The 22750-nt window shown below is 32.7% G+C and overlaps 3 protein-coding genes across 5 annotated transcripts; all 3 read right to left on the bottom strand.

Annotated features, from left to right (window-relative positions):
• Positions 1–266: 266 nt before the first annotated feature.
• Positions 267–5706, bottom strand: ETG1 (E2F target protein 1 (ETG1)). Of its 3 annotated transcripts, none has more exons than XR_838951.1 (16): positions 5327–5706; positions 5093–5206; positions 4885–4995; positions 4562–4693; positions 4179–4223; positions 3418–3528; positions 3165–3323; positions 2770–2844; positions 2499–2612; positions 2147–2349; positions 1895–2030; positions 1348–1575; positions 858–925; positions 597–765; positions 494–538; positions 267–455 (listed from the first exon to the last, which is right to left on the bottom strand). XR_838951.1 is itself a non-coding variant. In XM_011001928.1 (14 exons), exons 1-14 carry the CDS (start codon positions 5492–5494, stop codon positions 651–653), a joined length of 1779 nt encoding a protein of 592 aa, XP_011000230.1. In that variant the 5' UTR covers positions 5495–5706; the 3' UTR covers positions 569–650. The 3 variants fall into 3 exon arrangements, 1 of the variants encoding a protein (XP_011000230.1); XR_838952.1 differs by having other exon boundaries at positions 620–765; XM_011001928.1 differs by lacking the exons at positions 267–455; positions 494–538 and having other exon boundaries at positions 569–765.
• Positions 5707–8091: 2385 nt separating this feature from the next.
• LOC105107862 (S-adenosyl-L-methionine-dependent methyltransferases superfamily protein) lies at positions 8092–14133 on the bottom strand. Its single transcript, XM_011001929.1, has 11 exons — positions 13878–14133; positions 13699–13792; positions 13563–13612; positions 13279–13328; positions 12460–12568; positions 11814–11874; positions 11638–11690; positions 10439–10531; positions 9888–9951; positions 9313–9420; positions 8092–8770 (listed from the first exon to the last, which is right to left on the bottom strand). The coding sequence occupies exons 1-11, from the start codon at positions 13902–13904 to the stop codon at positions 8529–8531; spliced, it is 951 nt and encodes a 316-aa protein (XP_011000231.1). The 5' UTR covers positions 13905–14133; the 3' UTR covers positions 8092–8528.
• Positions 14134–21157: 7024 nt separating this feature from the next.
• LOC105107863 (potassium transporter) lies at positions 21158–22484 on the bottom strand. Its single transcript, XM_011001930.1, has 3 exons — positions 22148–22484; positions 21932–21995; positions 21158–21466 (listed from the first exon to the last, which is right to left on the bottom strand). The coding sequence occupies exons 1-3, from the start codon at positions 22433–22435 to the stop codon at positions 21297–21299; spliced, it is 522 nt and encodes a 173-aa protein (XP_011000232.1). The 5' UTR covers positions 22436–22484; the 3' UTR covers positions 21158–21296.
• Between the last annotated feature and the right edge of the window lie 266 nt (positions 22485–22750).

The raw sequence follows: 22750 nt of genomic DNA, 5'->3' as shown, positions 1-22750 counted from the left end.
TAATTTTGATTATTTTTTATATTTACTAAATACTCTACAAATCCAATAAACAAGTAAAGCATTGATTATTTTTATATTTATTAAATACCCTATTGGCCAATGAATAAATAAAACACCATAAAAGTGATAGATATTCAGAGAAAAAATCAAACCTAGATTAATAATTAAAAAAAAAAAAATCCCTTCCTAGCCACTGCAGAATTTGACCTTTTTCTTGTACTAGATATGTATAGAAAGAACCTAAAACTAGTCTAAAGATGACACTAGTTTTAGCTTTGTTAACTCCTCGAAATTTCTAGGTAAACTTCGCCTTTCCAATTGTTATGTTCGTGAAAAATGGTCTATATAAATTCTCTACAAACAAATATCTTAACGCATCCAAATAACACCCTTTCGTTACTCCTTAATTGATAAATACCTCCAATACAATACAAGGCACTCCCAATGCAGTGCCGCCTTCATCACATAAAAATGGTGATCATAAATTTTCATGGATTCCTCTTTTATGTAATCAAGGAAATGCCCGCTAATCCAAGCTCTTCAAAAGGAGGGTCAGGTTAGAATTGGGTGCAAACACAAGCAGGCGAGGTATTTACTATTAGAATGCCTTTAGTTTTACATGTTTGAGTACCAGCATGAAAAGGCATGTTTCACTTGAGCCTATCTATCCTTAGCCTCTCCAGCTCCTTTACCATTTGCCAGTGCTCCAATGTGAGTGAGGTCTCGCCAAAACTGGCAGAAATGAGGCGGCCCATTGTCAGCCATCTGCAAGGAAAAGAAAGACTACAGCTTTAACAAAACCAGGATAAGGATGTGGAGAGCTAATATCATGGTGGGACGACTCTAGAGCTCATGACCTGCTGAAGTCTTGGCTGCCTAAGCTTCGATCTGCTTGCCTAGCAATAACCAAGTCATTTTCTACCACCTGTGAACCAATAGCAATAGTATCAATGTTGAACGATGATGCTCTTCCTCTTCTTATCAATTCTGTTCTGCTTTCCATGCTTCTTTTTTTCACATTTGACAAGGCCCATAAAATAATTCCTAGATAACCAACTATAGACTAGTACCAAAAAACCAGATACAAGAGAAGACAATTAACAAGCCTTTGAAATAATTGCAGGTTTTCTGGGTATGGGACTGAAGGGTGGCAATTAGCATATGTTTGCATAACTTCTACGCTAACCGCTAAGTCCTATCCGAACCTCGTGTATCAAATTAATTTTGATAAAATATAACCTGGAAGAAAACGTAAAACATGCCCTTGAAATAGGAAGCACCAATTGGGAGCAAAAACGAACACCCTCATGCTAGCAATGCAAGTTACAAAATGAATCTAGCACATACCTGCTGCATATCTGCCTCGATCAAATGAGGCATAGATCTAACAGTAGCCAAGTACCATCTCCAAGCTTCCAGGACTTCTGCAGGCACTACTTCTGAGGAACCTGCCGAGGAAGGCTGGAATGGCATAATTATATCAGCTGGCAAGATGTTTGATTTCCCCTCAGACAATATTAGCATTTGTACATCAGCCATCATCTCCATCTTGTAATACTTAAAGTCATACTCAACCTGAGACACAATTTCTTAATAGTGAGTAACCTCCTTGCTCCCAATAAAATCCAAGTGATAAGAGACAACACACAGGTTTATTGAAAATTAATATAAAAAATTTCTAGATTTGTTCCTGTCGTGGAAAAAAAACATGAGCATTTTCTAACATTCACGCTCCACCAGTCAAACTATAATATTACAAGCAGACCTTTTTAATTCAAAGAAATGATTACAAACGGGAAGTCACCCTCCTAGGAGAAGGGCACAAATAATCTAACGGAACACTTCAATCCAATTAACTATCTACTAAAGAGGACACTGCACAAATGACCATCACCTTTTGCAACTCCGTCAGGGCTTTAAGCAACCTTGCGTTCTCAACCCCAACAGAATTGAGGGTTCCTGTTTCCAAACATGTCTCATCAAACATTAAGTGTGAGCCCTCAGCTAGCTGTAGAACTCCAGGTATCAGTCTGAAACATCAAGCATGTTAGACTGTCGAGCAACTATCCAGAGATCAGTGGTTCCAATTTAATATACCATGTAAAGGACAACTGATTTGCAGAAGCAAACTTTACAAATTCACTACCTATTTATTTGATAATCCTTTTTGGGAGCAAGAGAAGCCATGTTGAGATATTCCACAGTCAGGGGTATGCATTTTGTGACGGGAAGAAGATTCTTGATGACAATACTTAGTCTAGTGCCAAATACAGATGCAATCTCTTTGCTAATACAAGTAAGGTTCAAAGAAAGCTTCCCAACAGCAACATTATCTGCTCTGGCATGTACCTGCTTAAGAAAACTCATTACTTTACAGGCCAGAATTACCAGATGTGGGAAGAGAATAGGTTCACAAAACATATGGAATACACTAAAAAAGTAGAGTCAACATGGATGAACTATAACTGAAACCGTGAGAATGAAAGAAAATCATTTACCCTAGACAGAAGATGCAACAACATGAAATGAGCTGCTACCCCATCATTGCCAAGAATAGATGTGAGATGCCTCAACAGTGCTTCCCTTGCCTCTTTGACTAAATGGGGTTTTGGCTGTAGGATCAAAGACAAGCATGTTCATAACATGTCTACAATAGGTATGATATAGTGTGATTAGAAATACACAAGAATCCCATCAAGTACAACAGAGAAAAAGCATAAAGACAATTATATCAATCAATCAAATGAGAGCAAATTCTATATATATCACCTCTGTCAGAGGGGAGTTCTGCAGAAAGTCATAGACTGTGAGTTTCCTATGAATAACACAATGGAGGCGTGGCACCTGCACCCAAAAAAAGAAGGGAACTAATGTAACTACTTGTTGCAAATCAGACATCACATAGAGACAACAAACAGCAGTTTCGACAAGAAAATTGGTGAAGAAATGACAAATTACTCAAGCACCACACATGGTATCTCATGGAAGTGTATCTGTAACATGCGTAGTCAGAATCAATAACTATTCTATGAGATTGGATCAAAAACAAAAATCAGTTTGTTAATGAGAATTAATGGCAGCATCATCAAATTCTAATGTCTGCTAGTATTAGAATGTTGGTAGATACAGAAAAGCAAGCTAGTCAGATCAACAGGAGTCAATACCTTGTTGGGTGGCAAATTGACAGACACGTCATCACCAAGACCATTAGAGAACTCATCCTGATCAACCTTCTCAGATAGAAGTTCAGAATCAAAAGTGAGGACCCCGACAAATTCAAAAACATCATTTAGCTTCAACTCAGACTCTGGAGAATCATATATCTGCACACAAAAAAATAAAAAAAAATAAAAAAAGAGCACCTTTCAACATGCTTTATAGATACACCAGAGTTTGAAAAGAACAGAGCAACTATACCTTTACTAGACAAGGAAGAGAATCTCTATCAACGTCTGGGAGAATAACATGGCTTGAAGAAGGCCCTTCATTTTTAGGATCCAGGTACTGTGAAGATGAGGGATCCTCTCTCTAGCAAAGGGAAAAAAATGTCAGTAACTCTTACCTCTGAATTCAGTAGTACACAGCCAAGTGCATATTATTTAATGATTTGGATCTATCCATCAAAAAGAGTGATCTTTTGCAAACAAACTCAACGGATTGGAAATGCAAGACTATAATCTACTGAATTACAGAAAACTGAGTTTAGAATCTTGTTAAGCCTGAGAGGCCCAATACTGAAAATCTAGAGCAAAGCCCACGCTTATTTTCTTTTGCATTTTATCCTTCAGTACACAAGGCTTTAGATCTCATCAAAATTTAATATTAGCCAGTAATTAATTGATTCCTGTGTTCATTTGACAGTGATGCAAAGCAATGGGCAAACCATTAGGTAACAATATAATGCTTTGAAGAGAATGATGGCAAACAAAATTGGATGAACAAGCTACACTCTATAACTCAATAAATTCAAACCAATATAGAATGCTTTTTTTCTGAGCAATCATACAATTCTCAAAGTCTGTTTTGTTGCACTAAAATTAGAAACTAAAGCAAACTACACTAGATTATTAAACATTGAATTCAAATTCATCATTTTTCCTTTCTCACTCATGAAATGCAAACAATCATATTTCTCATCTACAAAGATAAAACAAAGTGGCAGAAAGCGTTACACTAACCATTCTTTTCGCACTAGGAGAATCTTCAGATTCATCACCTGAGACCTGTCATTCAACGAGGATGTTCAAGATAACATAATAAGGACACACCTCCAAAACACAGGTTTCACTTTCAGAATTCTTACACAAAGGACTACTACGATCAATCAAGTAGTGACTATCACATTGTGGCTCAAAAATCTAATCCAGAATCAATGGTAGAGTTAATCATCATAATAAGAATGCTACAGCTGAGATGAAAATAATCTACATTGAACACAATGGTGTAAAGTTAATGGAAGTAGATGAACACACTGGTGTAAATACCAATTGTGATATTTTCGACCATTTGGAAAAAACTGTCTTAGGGAAAAAAAAGGACAGGAATTAGAGATAGGAATTACAGGAAAATCATTGGGATCCACAGCTTCAATGTCCATTCTCCTACGCTTATCTCTTTGTTCAGAAGTCGAATCCATGCACATATTTACTGCTACCTCAGAAGTAGATTCAGCCCACGAATTTAATCCCGGAACCTAGAGAAAGCCAGCAAAAGAAGATCTCAGAACTGTCCAATAATCAAGTAAGCTTACAATTCCACGCAGAAGCACTGTTGAGTTCTCATTAAAAATAGATGTATATAAATAATCAACACATCCATGTGCTACTCTAACAAAATGAAGCTCGGGACAGAAAATGCACGGAAAATGATGTGTAGAAAACTTACCGGAACACAGTACAATAAACGACGCTCCCAGAGACGCATATCAGGCGAATTAAGTTCCACGGGGCATTGGGAGATATCCATGAATTTGTTGGTCCTCCAAACTGAATCATCCTTCAAAAACACGACGCGCACACAAACTACTTCAATGAAAAAAAAAGGACAATAAGATATGATCACATCATAGAGAATAAAAGAAAACAATTTATACCTTATAAGCACCAACATATAATTCATTTCCCAACATGTCTTGTATCATTCCCCGAAACCGAACTAGAGTGTTCGGTTTAATCCAATTTATTGTTGCAACATTAAGAATTGGAACCTACATTATCGAATTAATACTGGTTAACACGTATCACTTAAGCATTTAATTACCAACTACGTAATTACAATTTAAACACGAATTTTAGGGATTTGAAAAGTTGTGGTTGTGTTTATTTACCTGGGAGAGGCGGGCTTGGTCGAAGAGGAAGTGGCGGAAGAGGTCGACGGCGCCCCAATCTTTGCCGTCGAAGGAGGACGGGTCCGTTCCGGACCCGATTGTCTTGTCAAATGTTAATCGGACGGCTCCGAGAGGGTTTGCGAGGAAATCGTACATCGGTCCCACCATTTTCTGATCTGAATTTAGTGGTTTAGTTTCAGATCTGTGGAGAGTGAAACTGGCTTTGCCTGCTAAATGATGATAATAAGGACATTTTCCCGCCAATTCTTGCGGGGTGCCTTTTTTCCCGCCATTATTTAGGTACAGACACGGTAGCCCTAGCTTCCCCCGCGCTTTCTTCTTTCCTTTCTTTGATTCTTTTTTTTTTTTTAGTTTAATTTTGTCTTCGCTAGGGTGAGCAGTCTCGAGCCCACTATTTTCACCTTTATTTATATATATATATTAAAAAATTATTTTAATTTAATAAATTAAACTATTAGATAATATTTCAAGATATAATTTATATTATTTTTTAATATTTTTTTAAATAAAAACCCTTTAAATTTAAAACTTACACAAATTTATATTATTTTATACTTAATTTTTATTAAATAATCAAAAATAATAAAATTTAAATTACTATCGCTTAGTTATTAAAATTCTAATATTATATTAAAAATTATTTTAATTTAATAACTTAAATTTAAATGATATATTAAAATATAATTTATATTATTTTTTAATTATACAAAAAAACTATTTTAGACCACAGGCAGATATACTTAGATTAGGAGAGGCAGAATCTTTAATTAATTTTTAGGTTAATTTCTTGTTAAAGTAAAGGAATTAAGAGGGTTTTGTGGGTTTCTAGGTAGGGATTTTTATTTTAATATATATATATATATAGTACATTGGAACATACACTTCATAGGGATTTTTGACTGATTGTAGAAAGTTAACATTAGAGGACTAGAGGAGTAGTCTTATGAAAGTTTCATAATGCTGTGTTATTATTTGATGAGAGAGAGCACTCCACCAAACCCAAACTGTTAAGTATAGGCAATCAAGACAACTTCTGATCTGCTGCTGCCACCTACTAATCATCGTCAACGGTGCTGAGTTTTTCCCCTGGTGCCGGCATCTACATTGCCAAAAGCAGAAATTTAATAAAACATAGCTCAAAAGGACTGCCATTAATTTTATATCTCAGCAATCTATCTTGTTCAGATTAGTAATTTTTTTTTAAAAAATCTCTAAAATAATTCTATAATAACCAGGATTAGTTCAAATAAAAATACTTAGCTTGTATTTAGATAAAATATATTAAATTTATATTCTTGTAGATAAAATAATGAATTAAGATTGCATGATTATATTCAACTTCAATTTTATCTTTTTATATTTTTATTATTTTTATTTATGTTTTCATAAACAACCTACGTGCTAAAATGTCCTAGAACATAATGTGCTCGCAAGAAGATGACCAATAACTAGTAGTAGGAGACAAGCGATAATATAATATAATATTTATAAAATAAAATTTAAAATTTATTTTAATTTATTTTCTATAAAGTTATTTTAACCTTAAAACTTGAGTCATGAGTTTTACTGGTTAATCTAATTGATTAGAGATTTTTTATATTTTTTGTAATTGATTTTTTTAATTTTATTCTTTATCATTTGAGTTGATTGAAAATTAAATTTTATAATTTTTTTTAGTTTGTTTTTATGAGATTATCTTAATTTTATGATCCGAGTTTACGATTTGACAGGTTAAACCAGATTGACTTAATTTTTTTTTATCTTTATTTTAATTAATTTTTTTATTTCATCCTACTCTTTTTTAATCTCTTGACACGAGTCACTAGTTCTAATGGTTGACTTGATATTTTTTTTGTTGAATTTTTGTTGAATTTTTTCCTTCAATTTCATCATTTATCATTTGAGTTAATTAAAAATTAAATTTTATAATTTATTTTAGTTTATTTTCTATGAGGTTATCTAGTCTCATGACTTAAATTTAGGGTTTGGTGGATTAACTAAGTTGACTTGAGTTTTTTTTTTATTTTTAATTGATTATTTTTTTAATTTTATCATTCAATGTTGGATTAACTATAAATTAAATTTTATAATTTATTTTGATTTACTTTTTATTGAGTTATCCTGATTTTATAATTCATGTTTGATAAATTAAACTAAGTTAATTAGGTTTTTTCTTGTCCCTTTTTAATTGATTTTTTTCTTCAATTTTATTTTTTAACATTGAGTTGATTGAGAATTGATCTTTGATATGTTTTTTAATTTATTTTCTATCATGTTATTATAGTTTTATAATTATATATATTCAAGTTGTCTAGGTTTTGATTAGGTTGCTTTTGAGTTTGCAAAGTTGTTCCAATCATATCAAATCAATCTCCACACAATTTATTTATTTTTTCCTTCTCCAAAACATTTAATATTTTCTTAACTTTTTTCTTTTAAATCAATATGACTTATAACATAGTGTGAGTAAAAAATCAAGTATTTATTAACCATATGAAAAATTTATTATTTTTGTTAAAGCGAAATATAAAATTCTTTTACAACAATACGAAAAGTATTATTTCAATTTCTAACCATGCCTGTAAAAGTATTATGAAATTTTTTGTAACAATAAGCATTTTAGAAATTCTAAATTTGTGATGCGTGAGCTTTGTAGCTCTTTGATATTAATAATCATATATTGAATTCCACCTATCTTATATCTTACTGAAATCATAATTATTTTACATAATTTAAAATAGAAATAATGAAGTATTTTAATAGGCAGGAAACGAGTGTTATTAAATATAGTTAAATAATAAATACATTAGTTCCAAAGTGCATTGCTTGCCGATAAAAGAAGCCCCCTGCTCGCCCAGTAAACTCTCCTTACAATGTGCACTACTCGAATAGTAGATCACACGACAGATTTCCATCAGCAAGCTAGCAGCAATGGCTCCAAAGCCAAAAAGGGTCTTACAAACCATCATTGTTCTTGACGCTGGCTCGTATGCATTCTCCAGATAAAGATGTATAAATACATGAAAGCCAAGATGGGCTAAAAATTTGAAAGAAAAATTGACCAGAATGTCGAAGACACATGATTGTAATTATGCCATCTAGTGACAGGTCCGTATAACAACGCTAAACATTCCTAGTTTGTTAGCTGATGCTGTGGAAAAAAGGAAAAAGTTTCGCACAATCAAGAATCCAAAGAGGGTTTTTCAAGCTCTTTTACACCATGACTAGAAGCTTTCTTCATTTCAAGGGCTCTTTTATAAGGAGGGGCAATTGGGGGTTGAACAGGATCCAAGCTCTGATAAGTGCCATCGGCATCTTTTGGTAGCGGATATGATCGGTCAGAGTCATACCCACTAAGGTCCCCGCAAGCTAGAAATGGAATATACACCTTACTTGCCCCTTCTAACCACCCGCTACTGCAATCTGTCATCTCAAAAATACAAAATAAGAGTGAAGAAATAACACCATGTAAACAAGATATCTTAGCACAATTTTGAAACTTCCATTAAGCAACACAACAGCCATTCTATTAAATATTATCATATGATCAGATACCAAACTGGTTTCAAGCAAAGCCATAATCTACTGCCCCCAACGATTGCAATTAAATGTCAATGCTTGATCTAAAATTTTTGGTTGGCTAATTATCTAGTTTATGGTCAAGAAGATTTAGAATGACACCAAGAAGTTTTGATTTCAATAGTTGTGTGCAGCTTGTGTCAATGCAGAAGGAACCAAAATAACAATATATGTACAAGGCTGGGGGATTGTGGTTGGTTATCAATATCAAAAGTTAATGAGTGATCAACAGAGAGATGATTCTTTAGTGGGAAAAAAAGTGAAAAATGACGTGCCAAGAGTTGATGCACCAAAACCTGTGCCAAATAATGTACTCTAGCATGTCAATAACAGAATCTAAACATACATACACGCATGTATCTGAAAAACAAAAAATATTACATTACCTAGGTCATCTGCACCAGAGGGGCTTCCCACCTTTTCTAAAAGGCGATGTAAGTCTTTTGGATTAAATCCCTCAGGAGGAGAGTAATTCTCACAAACTGCAAATGCCTCTGCAAGGGAAGGGAAGGGAAGGGAAACAATTTAATACTATCTTAAGGTATAATGCATAAACTAGTCATGCAGCCTGGTGGATGGCACTTACAATCATCCACTGGTTTTTTCATGCATGCCAATCATTTGTCTAATCTGTGGCAGGATTCACCTCTACCCAGATGAGGTTGATGTTCCACTTGGGTGGGGTTGCTATTCCATTAAGGCATTCTCAGCACATTTTGTTTATGTTTTATCTGTTTTTTCCTCCCTATGGAAGAAAACCCCCTCTAACAGTAGAAGGAATTCCTCAGTTATTAGAGTTACAGTACTGATCAATGCCAGGAAATGGATTTTTTAAGGTACTGGGTGTGGTAAAATTGATATTCTGACAAGATATGCTCTTGAATTACTTCAGCTAAGACATTTAAAAGATGCAGAAAAAAATAAACTAGTGAATGACACGACAGTCAACAAAGGTACTTACCTATGCTGGAATTGCGGCTACTTTTTGGTTTGGCAAAAGTCACCACAGGAAAAAATAATTTGAGCTGAAACAGGGAAGAAAATACAAAAATTCCGAGTAACCAAACAATAACGACATTCTTGGACATTTATAAGGAACAAGCATATAAACCAAATAATTAAAGTGAAAAATGTCTAAATCTTTATACGACTACAAGCACTTTATTTTGACTCGGGATGTGTGACCCGATTTTAAAGAGCCTACCTGCATTTTATCTCAAATTAATCCAGGAGACTTAGTTCTAGGTTTGGCTTAAAAATCCTACCATCATTGCTTTTGTTTATTTATCATCCAAATCAAGCATTGTTTTTCTATCTTAATGGAAAACTCATCTTGTCAACTGCAACATTATTCCCACATAATGAGATTTCAGCACGGTATGAAGACATAAAAGTACTAGCAGAAACAAACTTTCAACTTGAGTGTTGAGGGTTCATTTTTTCATAACTTTATCAGATCTCATGAGCTTATTCTTAAAAATTTGATACATTTAAGAACAGCATTTTATTCACCTGGCAATACAGAAGACTTGTATCTTTTCCACGAAATATCTTTGCAATAAATTTTCCACCTTCTTTGAGTACATGTGTGACAATTGTTAAACCCTGCAGAAAGGTAATCCAGCCACAATCATTCTAATTCAAACTTCACCAAGATTCAGAAACATCTAAAGATGCAAAAGCCAGCAAGCAATCACGTAAAGGACCTGGTTTCACATGCAGGAATAGTGACAGTGCAAATAGACCAAACATTAGCAAAAGAATGAGATAAAAATGCAGATGAATGATAGTAGTTGAGTTAGAATGACTGTTCTGATGAGTATTTGAAACTCTTGAATGAACTCTATTGTCCTACGATTGTAAGCACCCGCCAAGTCAAGACAGTTTAATTTTCTATTATTTTCTCCACAGACTTTAGCTGAAGAAAGCTAAGAGGATTTTAATTGCAGAGGTGCAACTTGGTTGGGTTTTGACTGATTTATATGATAATTAAGAACTCAGAGAGTTCCCTTAGTAGCAACTATCAAGAAAAACTGAATCAAACAAAATAGAGTCCTCAGTTCTGTTCAGACTGGTTAAGGTTCAAACAACATATAGGCTTTCAGTGTCAGTACAAGGAAAAAAAGGTTTAGGATACTTGTGAACTTAAAAATTAGAAAACCAGGTAACATTTCTTAAACCAAAGCTGACTGGCCAGACAATAGGCCAATGCTTTTGAGTGTTCAATCATTATAAAGCACATGCTTTCGAAGTAAATTTAAAAGACACCATGCTCGCCATGTCATGCTTTATGAACACCGACATATCTTCATGATTAAGCTTTATCATGTTTTTGCTTAATTGCATGCCAAACTCTTCACATTTTCCAACTTTTAGCTCCTTGTCATCTGATTTCTCATTGACTTTCAAGAGTTGAGTGAAATCACCTCTTGAATCAAGTAGGGTTAAGATGGCTCACTAATATACTCAGATCCCAAAAACCAATGGCCAATTTGTACTAGTTCATGTAAAAGATCTGGTACCTGACACTAAAATCAGATATGGACTAAAAGTTATGAGATTTCCCAAAATGATTTAGAATATTTATAAAGGGTTGCCACTTTACTGTAAAAGATCATATGCAAATCAAGGTTTAATTTTGTCTTTAATCTTGCAAGGTTCTTGACATCCTTAATAACTACAAATGAGCATAACAAAAGAACAGCTCTTACCGCTAGTATGAGTTGAGACTGAACAAATTCATCCATGTCATGGAGTCCGGTAACTACAAATCAGCACAAAATAAAACTAATTTGAAAAACTATAAGAAGTTTATCACCAGTAATTTAGCGACTCAGGGGATTATAATACAATACAAAGTTAGTGCAGGGACAGAAGGTTATTTTACCATCAGGGGCACCATCGCACACAACCAAGTCAGCCTTGCTGCCATCGAAGTGTCTAATGACCTGTAGAAGAGTCAATAAGGATCCTTTGAAGAATTAGCTATCTGGTGTGAAACAAAAATAAACACTAAGTACAGTGATGTACATAGAAAGCCCGACACATACATGGTTATATGTACACACATATTTACATGCACGAGAATTCCTGCACTCACTTGAAGGGGACTGAAACAATAGATGGAAGTTGAAAAGAAATGTATGGATCCATCTACTTAAGGATGGCGTTCAAAATAAATATGAAAAAAATGGCCATTCTACTCCATTTGTAGTGGATACGCCCAACTTCTTTTAGCATTTACAATGCCCATCTAAGCACTCATTCAGAAAATTCTCTTCAATGGAGAAACATGGTAGTAGCTCCACATGCTAATTACAAGTTTAGTAAATGGAGTTTGGCACCAGCTTTTGCTAACAATCAGAAATACGAATTTCAAGATAATTTCTAATGCTTAATTAAGAAAAAAAAAAACTTCTGGACACGTTTTTCTTTATAATGAGAATGAATTATTCTGAGGAAGCCACGAACACCATCACTCTACCACATAAGATAAGCATGATGGAGAATTTGAGGTTAAAAACCATCCTCACCACTTCAGCAGTTCGGGCATTGGTAATATCACCCTGCACTTGGATAACACCTTCAATGGGAGCCATAGGTTGCAAATCAATGGCCACAATAAGAGGAAGATCATTATCCCTACAAATCATGATGCAGAAAGTTATCGTTTCAATAGGAATGCAGAAAGCAGGAAGAAATTTCAATTTTGATTTTCTGTTTCTTTATTTCTTTCTTTTAACAGGAATTATTTCTGCTTCAATATTTATTATATATGATGAGATCGCACACACAAGAGACGTTAATAACCCAAGAATACAGGCTTAGAATGAATAAAACTTCAAAGTATATAAAAGCCACACAAATTTTTTGTTTCTAGCAAGGTTTTTCCACTGGAGGGTGTCTACTGAGCATATTCCATCACAAGCATTCGTGAGCAGGGAATAAATGGAAGTCAAAGTCAGTACTCTGCAACTTAAGAAACATGCCTCAGTAGTTGTATCTAGACAAGTTATCAAAGAAAAAACATATGGTAATTGAAACTACAAAACAGATGTAACACATCCAAGTGCAAGCGGGTTTTACATGCCATACTGAATCAAAATAGATTGAGGGCGACACACACATAATGAACTTCAGGCCACAGTGGGATCATTACTTTCATCCACATATAATAAGAACTTAATAGAATCTTTAGTACACGAAGGCTACCATCATGTTAATGCATGTATGGGAAAATGAAGTTCTAGTAAACAAAGACAACTTACTGCTTTAGTTTTAATTTTAACTTGATAAAAAAAGATTAAATAATAATCAATGAAAGAAAACACATAAATTAAAAGATCACCTACCTTGAATCAGGTGAAAGTTTTGCTGGCAAATATAGTTTACGGCTCAAAACCTGCAGATGGGGAGTGTGCATATCACAAGCTAGCCAGGAAATTCAAAGAAGAACAAACGCTAAGCAGCAACATATAGGGTAAATGTAAGGTCTGGTGTTCAGGCTTATCAAAAGTTAACAGCCCCAACATACTAATGACGAACATCTTTAGCAACTAAAATTAAGTAGATTTTAGCGCACAACCAGAAGGTTAATGATATTATCATGACTATAATTCAAATCAAATATACATACCTGACTCCAGCTACCAGGTGCAGCACATAAATCCACCACACGCTTCACTCCTACAAACAAAAAAAGAGCCAACAAAATTAAAAATGGCTTAAAACTGTTTCCTGTAAACATGTATTGAAAAAAACAATGAACACACCTTCAAAAATATTGAATTCCTCATCTATCTGAATGAGCTTAAAGGCACTTCGAGCACGCCAACCTTCTTCCTTTGCTTTTCTATAGTATATATCCTACAAATTTTATTCACTTGTTAGTGTTCTCCAATAACAAATGCATATAACTAGCAACTTGTAACAAAACTCAAGTATACCATACCCTCTTATCCCTTGAAGCTTTCCCCATAATCTCACAATCCAATCTCTGTAGACAGACCACTAAAAAAGGGGAAACGGTGGCGACCAGCAGAGATGGTTTTTGGTGGCGGAGCCTCCACTTCTGGTTGGGGTGAATCGGGTCAGGCGGGGCACTAATATTTTTTTATTACTTAATAAGTATTGTCTTCGTCTATGACCTAAGTAACTCCTCCTCGTTTGCAATTTCTGATAGACAGAACACCCCTTAATTGACTATGCTTGTCACAAACAAGTCCATGTATTTATGGACCTCGAATCCAAAAAATTCCTTTTATTTCATGTTTTTAAATTTTAATAGACTTAGCCCCCGGAGATTGCAACATATTAAGCAGAGTTTGTTATTGCGTTTTAAATGGTTGCTGGTAAAATTTATTTATTTATTTATTATATTTTTGAATTGTTTTGAATATATTAATATTAAAATTTAATAAATAAATAAAATATTATTTTAATACATTTTAGATTAAAAAATATTTTGAAAAACAATACACTCTCCAATACCTATTTAAAAATATGGTAAATATTGTTTTTAAAATGTTTTTATTTAAAAATATATCAAAATAATATTTTTTATTTTTAAAATTTAGGTTTAACTTCAACATATTAAAATAATTTAAAAAATAAAACTATTAATTAATTTAAAACTAAAAAAATATAAGATTTTCAAAAAGGGGTTTCAGACACACTACTAATTTGTGAAATTATGTACTTGAATTTCTATTTTCTAGGAAACTGTTTCTTCATTTTGTAAGAGTATCTGTGATGATTAACCAAACCTTGTAGTAATTCAAAATGGTTAAAAATAAGAAATGGCATGGTAAGCTTAAACACAGTTAAGCAGGTTCATTTTAAGATGTCTACATGAAGCTAGTGGGATAAACGGGAGACTTATCTGGATAAAACACACTCCATTGCCGTTTTACTGCTGCTTTTGCTTTCATATGCTCATTAAACATAGTTTAATATTATGCATCAAGTATGGCATCAAACAAGTTGAAATACTTCAAGTTGCCTTTAGATGCAACAACATTGCTGGAAGTGAGCAACAAACACAATTTAATGTAATGTCACTCGAGGTCGTTATGATAGCTAAAGCATGAATAGACATTGATGCTATGTCATTGTCAAAAAAAACTATCTCGTTTTAAAAAATACACCACTACATTATACTTCATTTTATTAATTAAATAAGATGGTGAGATTGGAATTCTCAACTATTTGATATTTATATTATTTCAACTCAAAAATTTAAATCGTTAGATAAAATATTAAAATATAATTTATATTTTTTTAACATTACTTAAGTAACGCGTAATAGGTATCATATTATTCACAGCTTCTAATAAGAAAGTTATAACCGAGGGTCGACAGGACACACCATTGATTGATGTGGCTAGCAAGGTAAAGACGTTGATATGGTGCCGAAAGACTCCCAAATATATAGTGCACTGTGTTAAGATAATTGAGAGACAAGAGACCCACCACTAACAACTCACCTAACACACTAATTCAATGGAAGAATTAGTGCCATCGAAAGAGGAAAATGAACTAAAATGCTTTTTTATTTCCTTTACCTATAAATAGGCAATAGGCACCAATAAAGGGTAATAATATAAGCAGAAAACAAGAAAAAAACATGAGGATGGAAAAAGAGAAAGGGGCTAACAAAAGTAGCAGCTTTTACTATCTTGTACAATAATGTGTGTGAGAGAACATGGAAGTTAAGTGAATGTGATGCTTCTTCTTTATAGATGTGTATCTATATTTTTTTTTTAATCTTTAATAATATTGACTGTTTAGTGGATATAAATGATTTTTCAAACCACATTAAATATTGTGTGTGCTTACTCCACCTCCAACAAGCATTGATCAGAACATCCATAATCCTACCAAACTCTTATACACGTGTAGGAAGAGAATAAAAGAAAAAAAAGAAAAAAGGAAGAAAGAAACAAAAGGTAGATAAAAGAAAAGTGAAAAAATAAAATAAATAAATATTATAATTTATATAGAAATTTACCTTCGCGGCAATGACGTCGAAAACTTGACATGATCAAAGAGTTGATGTCTTATCCTAAGTGCAGTAATATCAAAGTAATAAATAACCCGACAAGATCGGGGTCGAATCACAGGGATGTAAACTATATAAAATTATAAACAATAGATGAAAAAGTTGAAGAGAACTTTTAAGATGTGAGATTGATATAAGGATTAAACAAGGATAAAAAAAATATCAAGGTTAAAGGATCCACTAATGGTATTTCAAATAAGTATAGTATAAACTCTTTTTATTACTCGATTGGAAACCACACACAAAATAGGTTCCAATTGGATTATAAATTATTAACATGATTATATTAATTATTTTATTTGAGTAATGCCAATATTTGTAAATGTGGTCAGGTATTCATGGTGATAACTTATGTTAACAACAAATCAAGTTTCTTTCATAATACATGTATCGGTTATACCATACAAATAGTTATGAAATGATCAAGTATTTGTTATACCAAGAGTTGTACAACACAAATCTAGATTAACCATTTAACAAGCAAGTATTAAGAGTGAGTAAGATAACAAATATAAAACATATTAGTATCAAACATTAAAGTTTATGTTGAGTTTACATTATACTTATTCTTACACTATTAGTGTAACCTTTCCACCTTGATATAATAAACATAGCTAAACATAATGAAGAAGAGAAACATATATAAACAACATAAGAACATAAGTATAGTAAAAAAAATGAAAAACATAAACAAGAGATTAAAAAAAATATAATATGAAATAAACCTTAAACATTATAAAAATATAAAGAAAGAAATAAATAGCATGATCTTGATCTGAAAATCAAGATGCCTAAATGTGTGGTAAATGCTTTTTTTTATAGGTTAAAATTTAGAACTATTGATTTGATGACTAATTGTTGAGTGGATGACCATCCTTTTGACTTAGTGGCAACCCTTATCTTCTTATCTGAATAAAATATTATTACTAACATCAGAATTTGTATAGATAGTCTTCATAAAAGTTTTGAGAAATTGTTTTAGTTTTCTAAAAAAATAAGAATAAACTCATTTGAACTTCTAGAACTCGAGATATAGGCTAAACACTGAATAGTGTCAGGGCTGCAGGACATGTTCTAACTTTTCTTTTGTTGCTACAATTTAAACTTGAAAACGACTGTTTTGAATCTTGGACTCTTCATGAAAGTTTAAGGTTTATATCTTTGCTTTTTATTTATATAAATCAGACCTAAATCCAAGTTCCATAACTCTAGTTATAATCTAATAACTGAATAGTGTTCTAGTTTGAATTGAACCAACATCTCTTTTTTAAGCTTAGCTCTTTCTTTGTCTTCTCAATTTTAATAGTTATACAAATCAATCAATCATTTAAATTGTAAAATATAACTGCATTTAAAATGAGCATTTATCATAAATTAAAGACATCTTATACTATCAAACTTGTTATTATAAAACATGCTTAAGTTATGGAACTTAATGATATTTTAAGTGCAATATGATGATATAAAACTTTGATAAAAATATACTTTTAAGTACTAATTAATAGGCTAGAAGAAACACTAAAATAAAGTGAGAGTTAGCCAAGTGACGTTAACTCAAATCAAGCAAGAGTTAGCCATGATAATGAGAACTAAAGTTGTATGGAGCTTTGAAAGGTCTTCAATGATAGAAGACAATTTTAGTGCCTCTTTGTCTCTGAGTGGTAGATTATACAAGTGATAATAAAGAGAAAAAAGGCCCACCACTAACACCTCACCTAACACTCTAATTCAATGGAAAAATTAGTGTCATCGAAAGAGGAAAATGGGGCGGAATGCTCTTTCATTTGCTGGCCAATCTTGCATATAAATAGGCACCAATGAAGAGCAATAATATGAGTAAAAAAATAAGAGAGAAATGTGACGAGAGAGAGCGGCTACCAAGGGTAGTAGTGTGTGTGAGAGAGAATGAGGGTTGAGTTGAGTGGATGTGATCCTCCTTCTTTATGGATATGATCTATATCTTTTATTAATCTTTAATAATATTGACTGCGCAGTAGACGTAAGCAATTTATCGAATCACATTAACAATGTATGTGTCTGCTCTACCTTCAACATACATTAGTTAGAACACCCACAGTCCTACCAACACACTGTGTAAGTTTTGTATTGCTGGGATGATATATTGCATATAATTTCATGGGATAACTTGATTTTCAGTTGTAATATATCAAAAATGGATATCAGGCTAGTAAGGCTCGATGAATCTTTAAAGCTAATAACCTGCTATAATATAAGAGTTACATTGTTCGTTATTTTTCTCATTTTTAACTCTAACTAAAATTTGGATTCCAGATAGACATAGAGCTTTCCAATGCCAAGGAATTTTTTTCAAAAGTCTAATCCATCCAATCCCATGAGATTTGTATATTGAAATTATATGTTTTTTGGTGATGGTATGCTATCACCTAACATACCATAATATATTTTTATTGAGGTTATTTAATTGTCTAATTAAGGAAAATACAACTATGTTAGCATTAAATAAAAAATTAAAAGACTTGGTCATTTATTATAAACAAAGACATGGGCTTGTAGATTAGAATAATGAAATGATCATTTTACTATTCTCAAACAAAATTAAATAACTTGTTGATGCGGGTGATACAATCTTTTCTACATGATTTATTGGTCATTATTAGATTGGCTGGGACAAATAGATTTTTTTCATATTTGTTTATAATAGTAAAATAACTTCATTACACTTAAAAGAAAAAAACAATATTAAACTAGAATTTAGGGCTTTTCAATCCTTTTCTTCTCTCTTTTTTTTTTAACACAATGAAATGACTTAATTATCATTCAAATAAAAAAAATATAAAGATGGTGTCTGGAGAATTTTTTGTACTTTCAACCTAGTTTTTTAGTTATAATAAAATTGATTAAGGGTTAATTTGATATTTTAGTAAATATAAAATATTATTTAAAAATAAAAAATAATCAGGTGTGAAATGCTTGTGCCATGGACATTTAACAACTAAACAACAACTTACATGGTGACATTAAGATTGTGTAGTTGGCCCCACCATCCTTTGATGCGTCCTATGGATTTTTGATTTGACACCAACAATTTTTTGTTCTTTTTTTTTTCCTCTCTTCTTTAATTTCTATATCCGACCCTTTAATTTCTCAAAGCAACTTTTAAATTTATTTTTTCCTTCAAATTAGTCCTTATTTTTTTTTATAATTTATTTTATTTGAAATAATTTATAAAATTGATTTTTTTCAATATCATCCTCTAACTTTTTATTTATTTATCATATTTGATCTTTATTTTTTTTATTTTATTTAAGATAATTTTTTAAAGTATTATTTTTATGATTTCATCATCCTTTAGTTTTTTTCCTATCAAATTTAATTCTTATTTTTTTATTGCTATTTTTTTACTTTGACAAATTTCTTAAATTTATATACTTTTTAATTTCATAATTTAATATTAAATTGATTAGGAACTGAGTTTCTTGATTGAGTCTAGGTCTAGGATTTCATGGGTTACAAGTTTAGAAGATTAATCCAGATCTAAGAGATTTACATAAGTTTGTTTGCTTTTTTATTTTTTTAATCTCATATTTTTTTAGTTTCATATTTCAATATTTATTTAATTGGATATTATACTTCTTTTTTTTTTCTCTAGGGTTTTCACTAATTTTGAAAATAATATGCATCATGATGGAATTTTTTGTTTTCCATTCCTTGTTAAATTAAACTTTTTTTTTAAAAAAAATTATTTTTAAATTAAACTAAATTAGTTGATTAAATATAATTATGAGCTACTTATTTTATGATAATTTATTTTAATTTGTTTTTTTGTCATTGCCTAACAACATATGTAATCTCTTTCAGTGATAAGCAATTTTTCACTACGAAGATAGAACCATTTCAATAAGCTCTTTTTAGTGTTAGGGTGGTATCCAAATAGAAACAATGATGAATCCTTGTCCTTAACTAGCTTTATTTTATTCTCCTCCAGCATTATTTTTTATATTGAATTATTTTTTTTGTTTTATTTATTATTAATAAATTTTTTTAAATTATATTATTAAATTAACTGAATTTATTAAATCAATTCAAGTAATAACTTAAGTTTCCGATTATTTTTACTGTTTTAATAACACTAGTGTCACTTAAACATTCTTTTTCTTTTTTACTCTAAGAAAAATTTAATCCAGTTCACAGAGCTACGTGTACCATCTATTTATACTATTCTAAAAGTATTACCGATGGGCGTGGACCAGTGCCCCGTGGTCCAGGTTTAATCAATGACCATAACTTGGTGGGGCTCATTTAGCTCCGAGAGCCAGGCATGGCTTTCAACAGGCAGCTTGGAGTAATAAATTTGTAAAGGTTAGACTAGTCAGAGCTCAATCGTATTTAGTTCATTGTGAAATAACTCATAATTAGAAGCTCATTTCATGCATTTTGTCAGCGGAGAGTGGAATATGAGAAGGCAGAGACCTCTACCAGAATAGCATAACAGCACATGCTGCATAATCATACAGAACTCGAAATTTCGCAGGATCAAGTTACCGGAGTTTTAATAACCTGCAAAGATTGTTCCAATGGTGAAAAAGAGTGAGAAGCGACAGATTGATGCAAAGATGAGCCAAATTGATGTAAGAGACAATGAGCAACGTAATGTAATCAAGCCTCCTACAAATGTCATGCCAGGCAGGTTTTCCAAGTAAGCTGGAATCTGAAAGAGAGAGGGGATATCTCAAATGCAATAATATTGCTCAAGCAATTCATATGTTCTTGACAGGTTGCATTCTGCGCTTGTAGGTATTTGTGTACTCCACAATTCTGACTGCGGAAATAAATCATAGTTTCTTAATATTTAACTTCATTTGATGATTCAGCTAGGAGTAGGCAAGAACATCGACATACTCATGTAGCAGTGAGATCATGTTTTTCTTTTCACTAGCAGTGATTATTAGAGTCCCTGCATCACGGACCCAAATTCTACTTCCATAGAAACAAGTGATAGGCCGAAACGCCAGAAACTTAGCACGGCAAGAACCCGTCGTGCCTTTACCATTATCTTATACAGCAAACAAAAATTGTTTGAATGCTCCCTTCCCTGATGCATTTGAATGAAAGCTCAGCTGCTATAGAAATAATGACATTTAGGTTCACTTATATCATCAATGATTATGAAGCGTCTCTTTAATTGGGGATATGTGCAAATTTGATTCTCACTTCACAGCCAAGAGGAAGATGGTTCAGACATATAAATAAATTGCTTCATTATGAGTCTATAGTACAAGGCAATATCCATAACTATTGAAAGAAAAATTCACTCAGTACCATCCCCTCTCATCCTGAGAAAAGTCTGGTGAAAAAGTTTCCAGAGTTGGCCTTCTCCATGCATTCTACATGAACATATCTTCCCAGTTTGTCCACCTGCCTTGGCTCACCGCTAGTATCTTTCTTGCAGACCTTGCACGTTTTGTCGACCCAACCTTCTTCAACATATTGCCCGTCCACTAATTTCATGATATAATAAAATTAGTGATTTAGCAAGCCCATATGAGGTGTTTGGAGTTGTGATTTAAGATACAAGAGCCGTTTTCATTTAAGATGCAAGAAGATGAAAGGATATTAGATATATAGCACATAATTTAGGTCCACACAGCAACATAGCTATAATTTAACATAGTAATCTGCAGAAAAAAGAAAGAAGTCCCCATTACTGATAATCTGTCCAATTTAATTATAAATTGGTCTATAATCTTGAGTGGCAGGCACTTCATGCATTAGTTCTGTTGATGAAAATGGGAATTGTTGGCGTGCAGGTAAGAAATTGAAGAAAGGAAAAAAGTGAACCAAGAAGTGATGCAAAACCGTGACCTTCTTGCATTCTTTTACTCAGTTTGGTTCAATTCTCCTTGAAGAAATATGATGATAAAATCTGAACAAAAAAATGAAGTCCAAAATGAAAAGAAACATACCATCAACGTAAGATTTAAAGAAATCCTTGTATGTCCCTCCGATTTTTCTTCTAAGAGCACCATACTGCAAATAATTAGAAACCGGTCACCATACACTACACAACATAGACTATGCATTAAATCCAAACTATCTATGATGAACCACTACTAAATCTCTTGTATCAACTATAAGCTGCGTATCGTGCAATGCATTTTGAGTGAGAAATGTTACATTACCTGTTCCCTTGTCATTCTGCCACCGGAACTGGTGTTTTCTCTAGCCTCCTCTAGAAGTTCGGCATCCTTGGCAGACCGAACTTGAGAGAAATCTAGAGCTTCAGCTACACTGCTAAACAAAGATTGCTTGCTCTTCTTGGGCTCTTCCTCGTTACCACTCTCTGTTTTAGCTGAGATTTTGAAGTTGAAGCTCTTGTTAGGCCTATAGTTAGACAAGTTCTGAGCTACACCAACATGTGGAGGGAAACAGTTTCGTGAAGGTGACAAGGCAAGAGTTCTTAGTCCCATTTTTCTTTTCCAAATTGTATCCCATTCCACAGCTATGAAGGTTGCTTTTATATCTTAGTGTGGCTTTGTTTGGTCTGCTAAGCAGAGCCACTTATTTACAGCAGAGTGCAAATTGCGCATAGAATGGCTGCCACTCAAAAGACTTGGTGGTCAGAGTAAAACTACGTGGCCCTTTGCCAAACGAACAAAAATGAGAGGAGTTTTGCACTTTGCTCAAACATGTGAATTATCAAGTATCTACTAACCAAATTGTTTCCTCTCTTCTCTGAAAATGAAAGCAGAAACTCTCTCTACGCACATGTGTTTGTGTGTACG

This window comes from Populus euphratica, unplaced genomic scaffold (genome assembly GCF_000495115.2).
Source record: "Populus euphratica unplaced genomic scaffold, PopEup_1.0 scaffold171.1, whole genome shotgun sequence".
Lineage (NCBI taxonomy): Eukaryota > Viridiplantae > Streptophyta > Magnoliopsida > Malpighiales > Salicaceae > Populus > Populus euphratica.
This window is presented reverse-complemented; position numbering and strand designations above follow the sequence as displayed.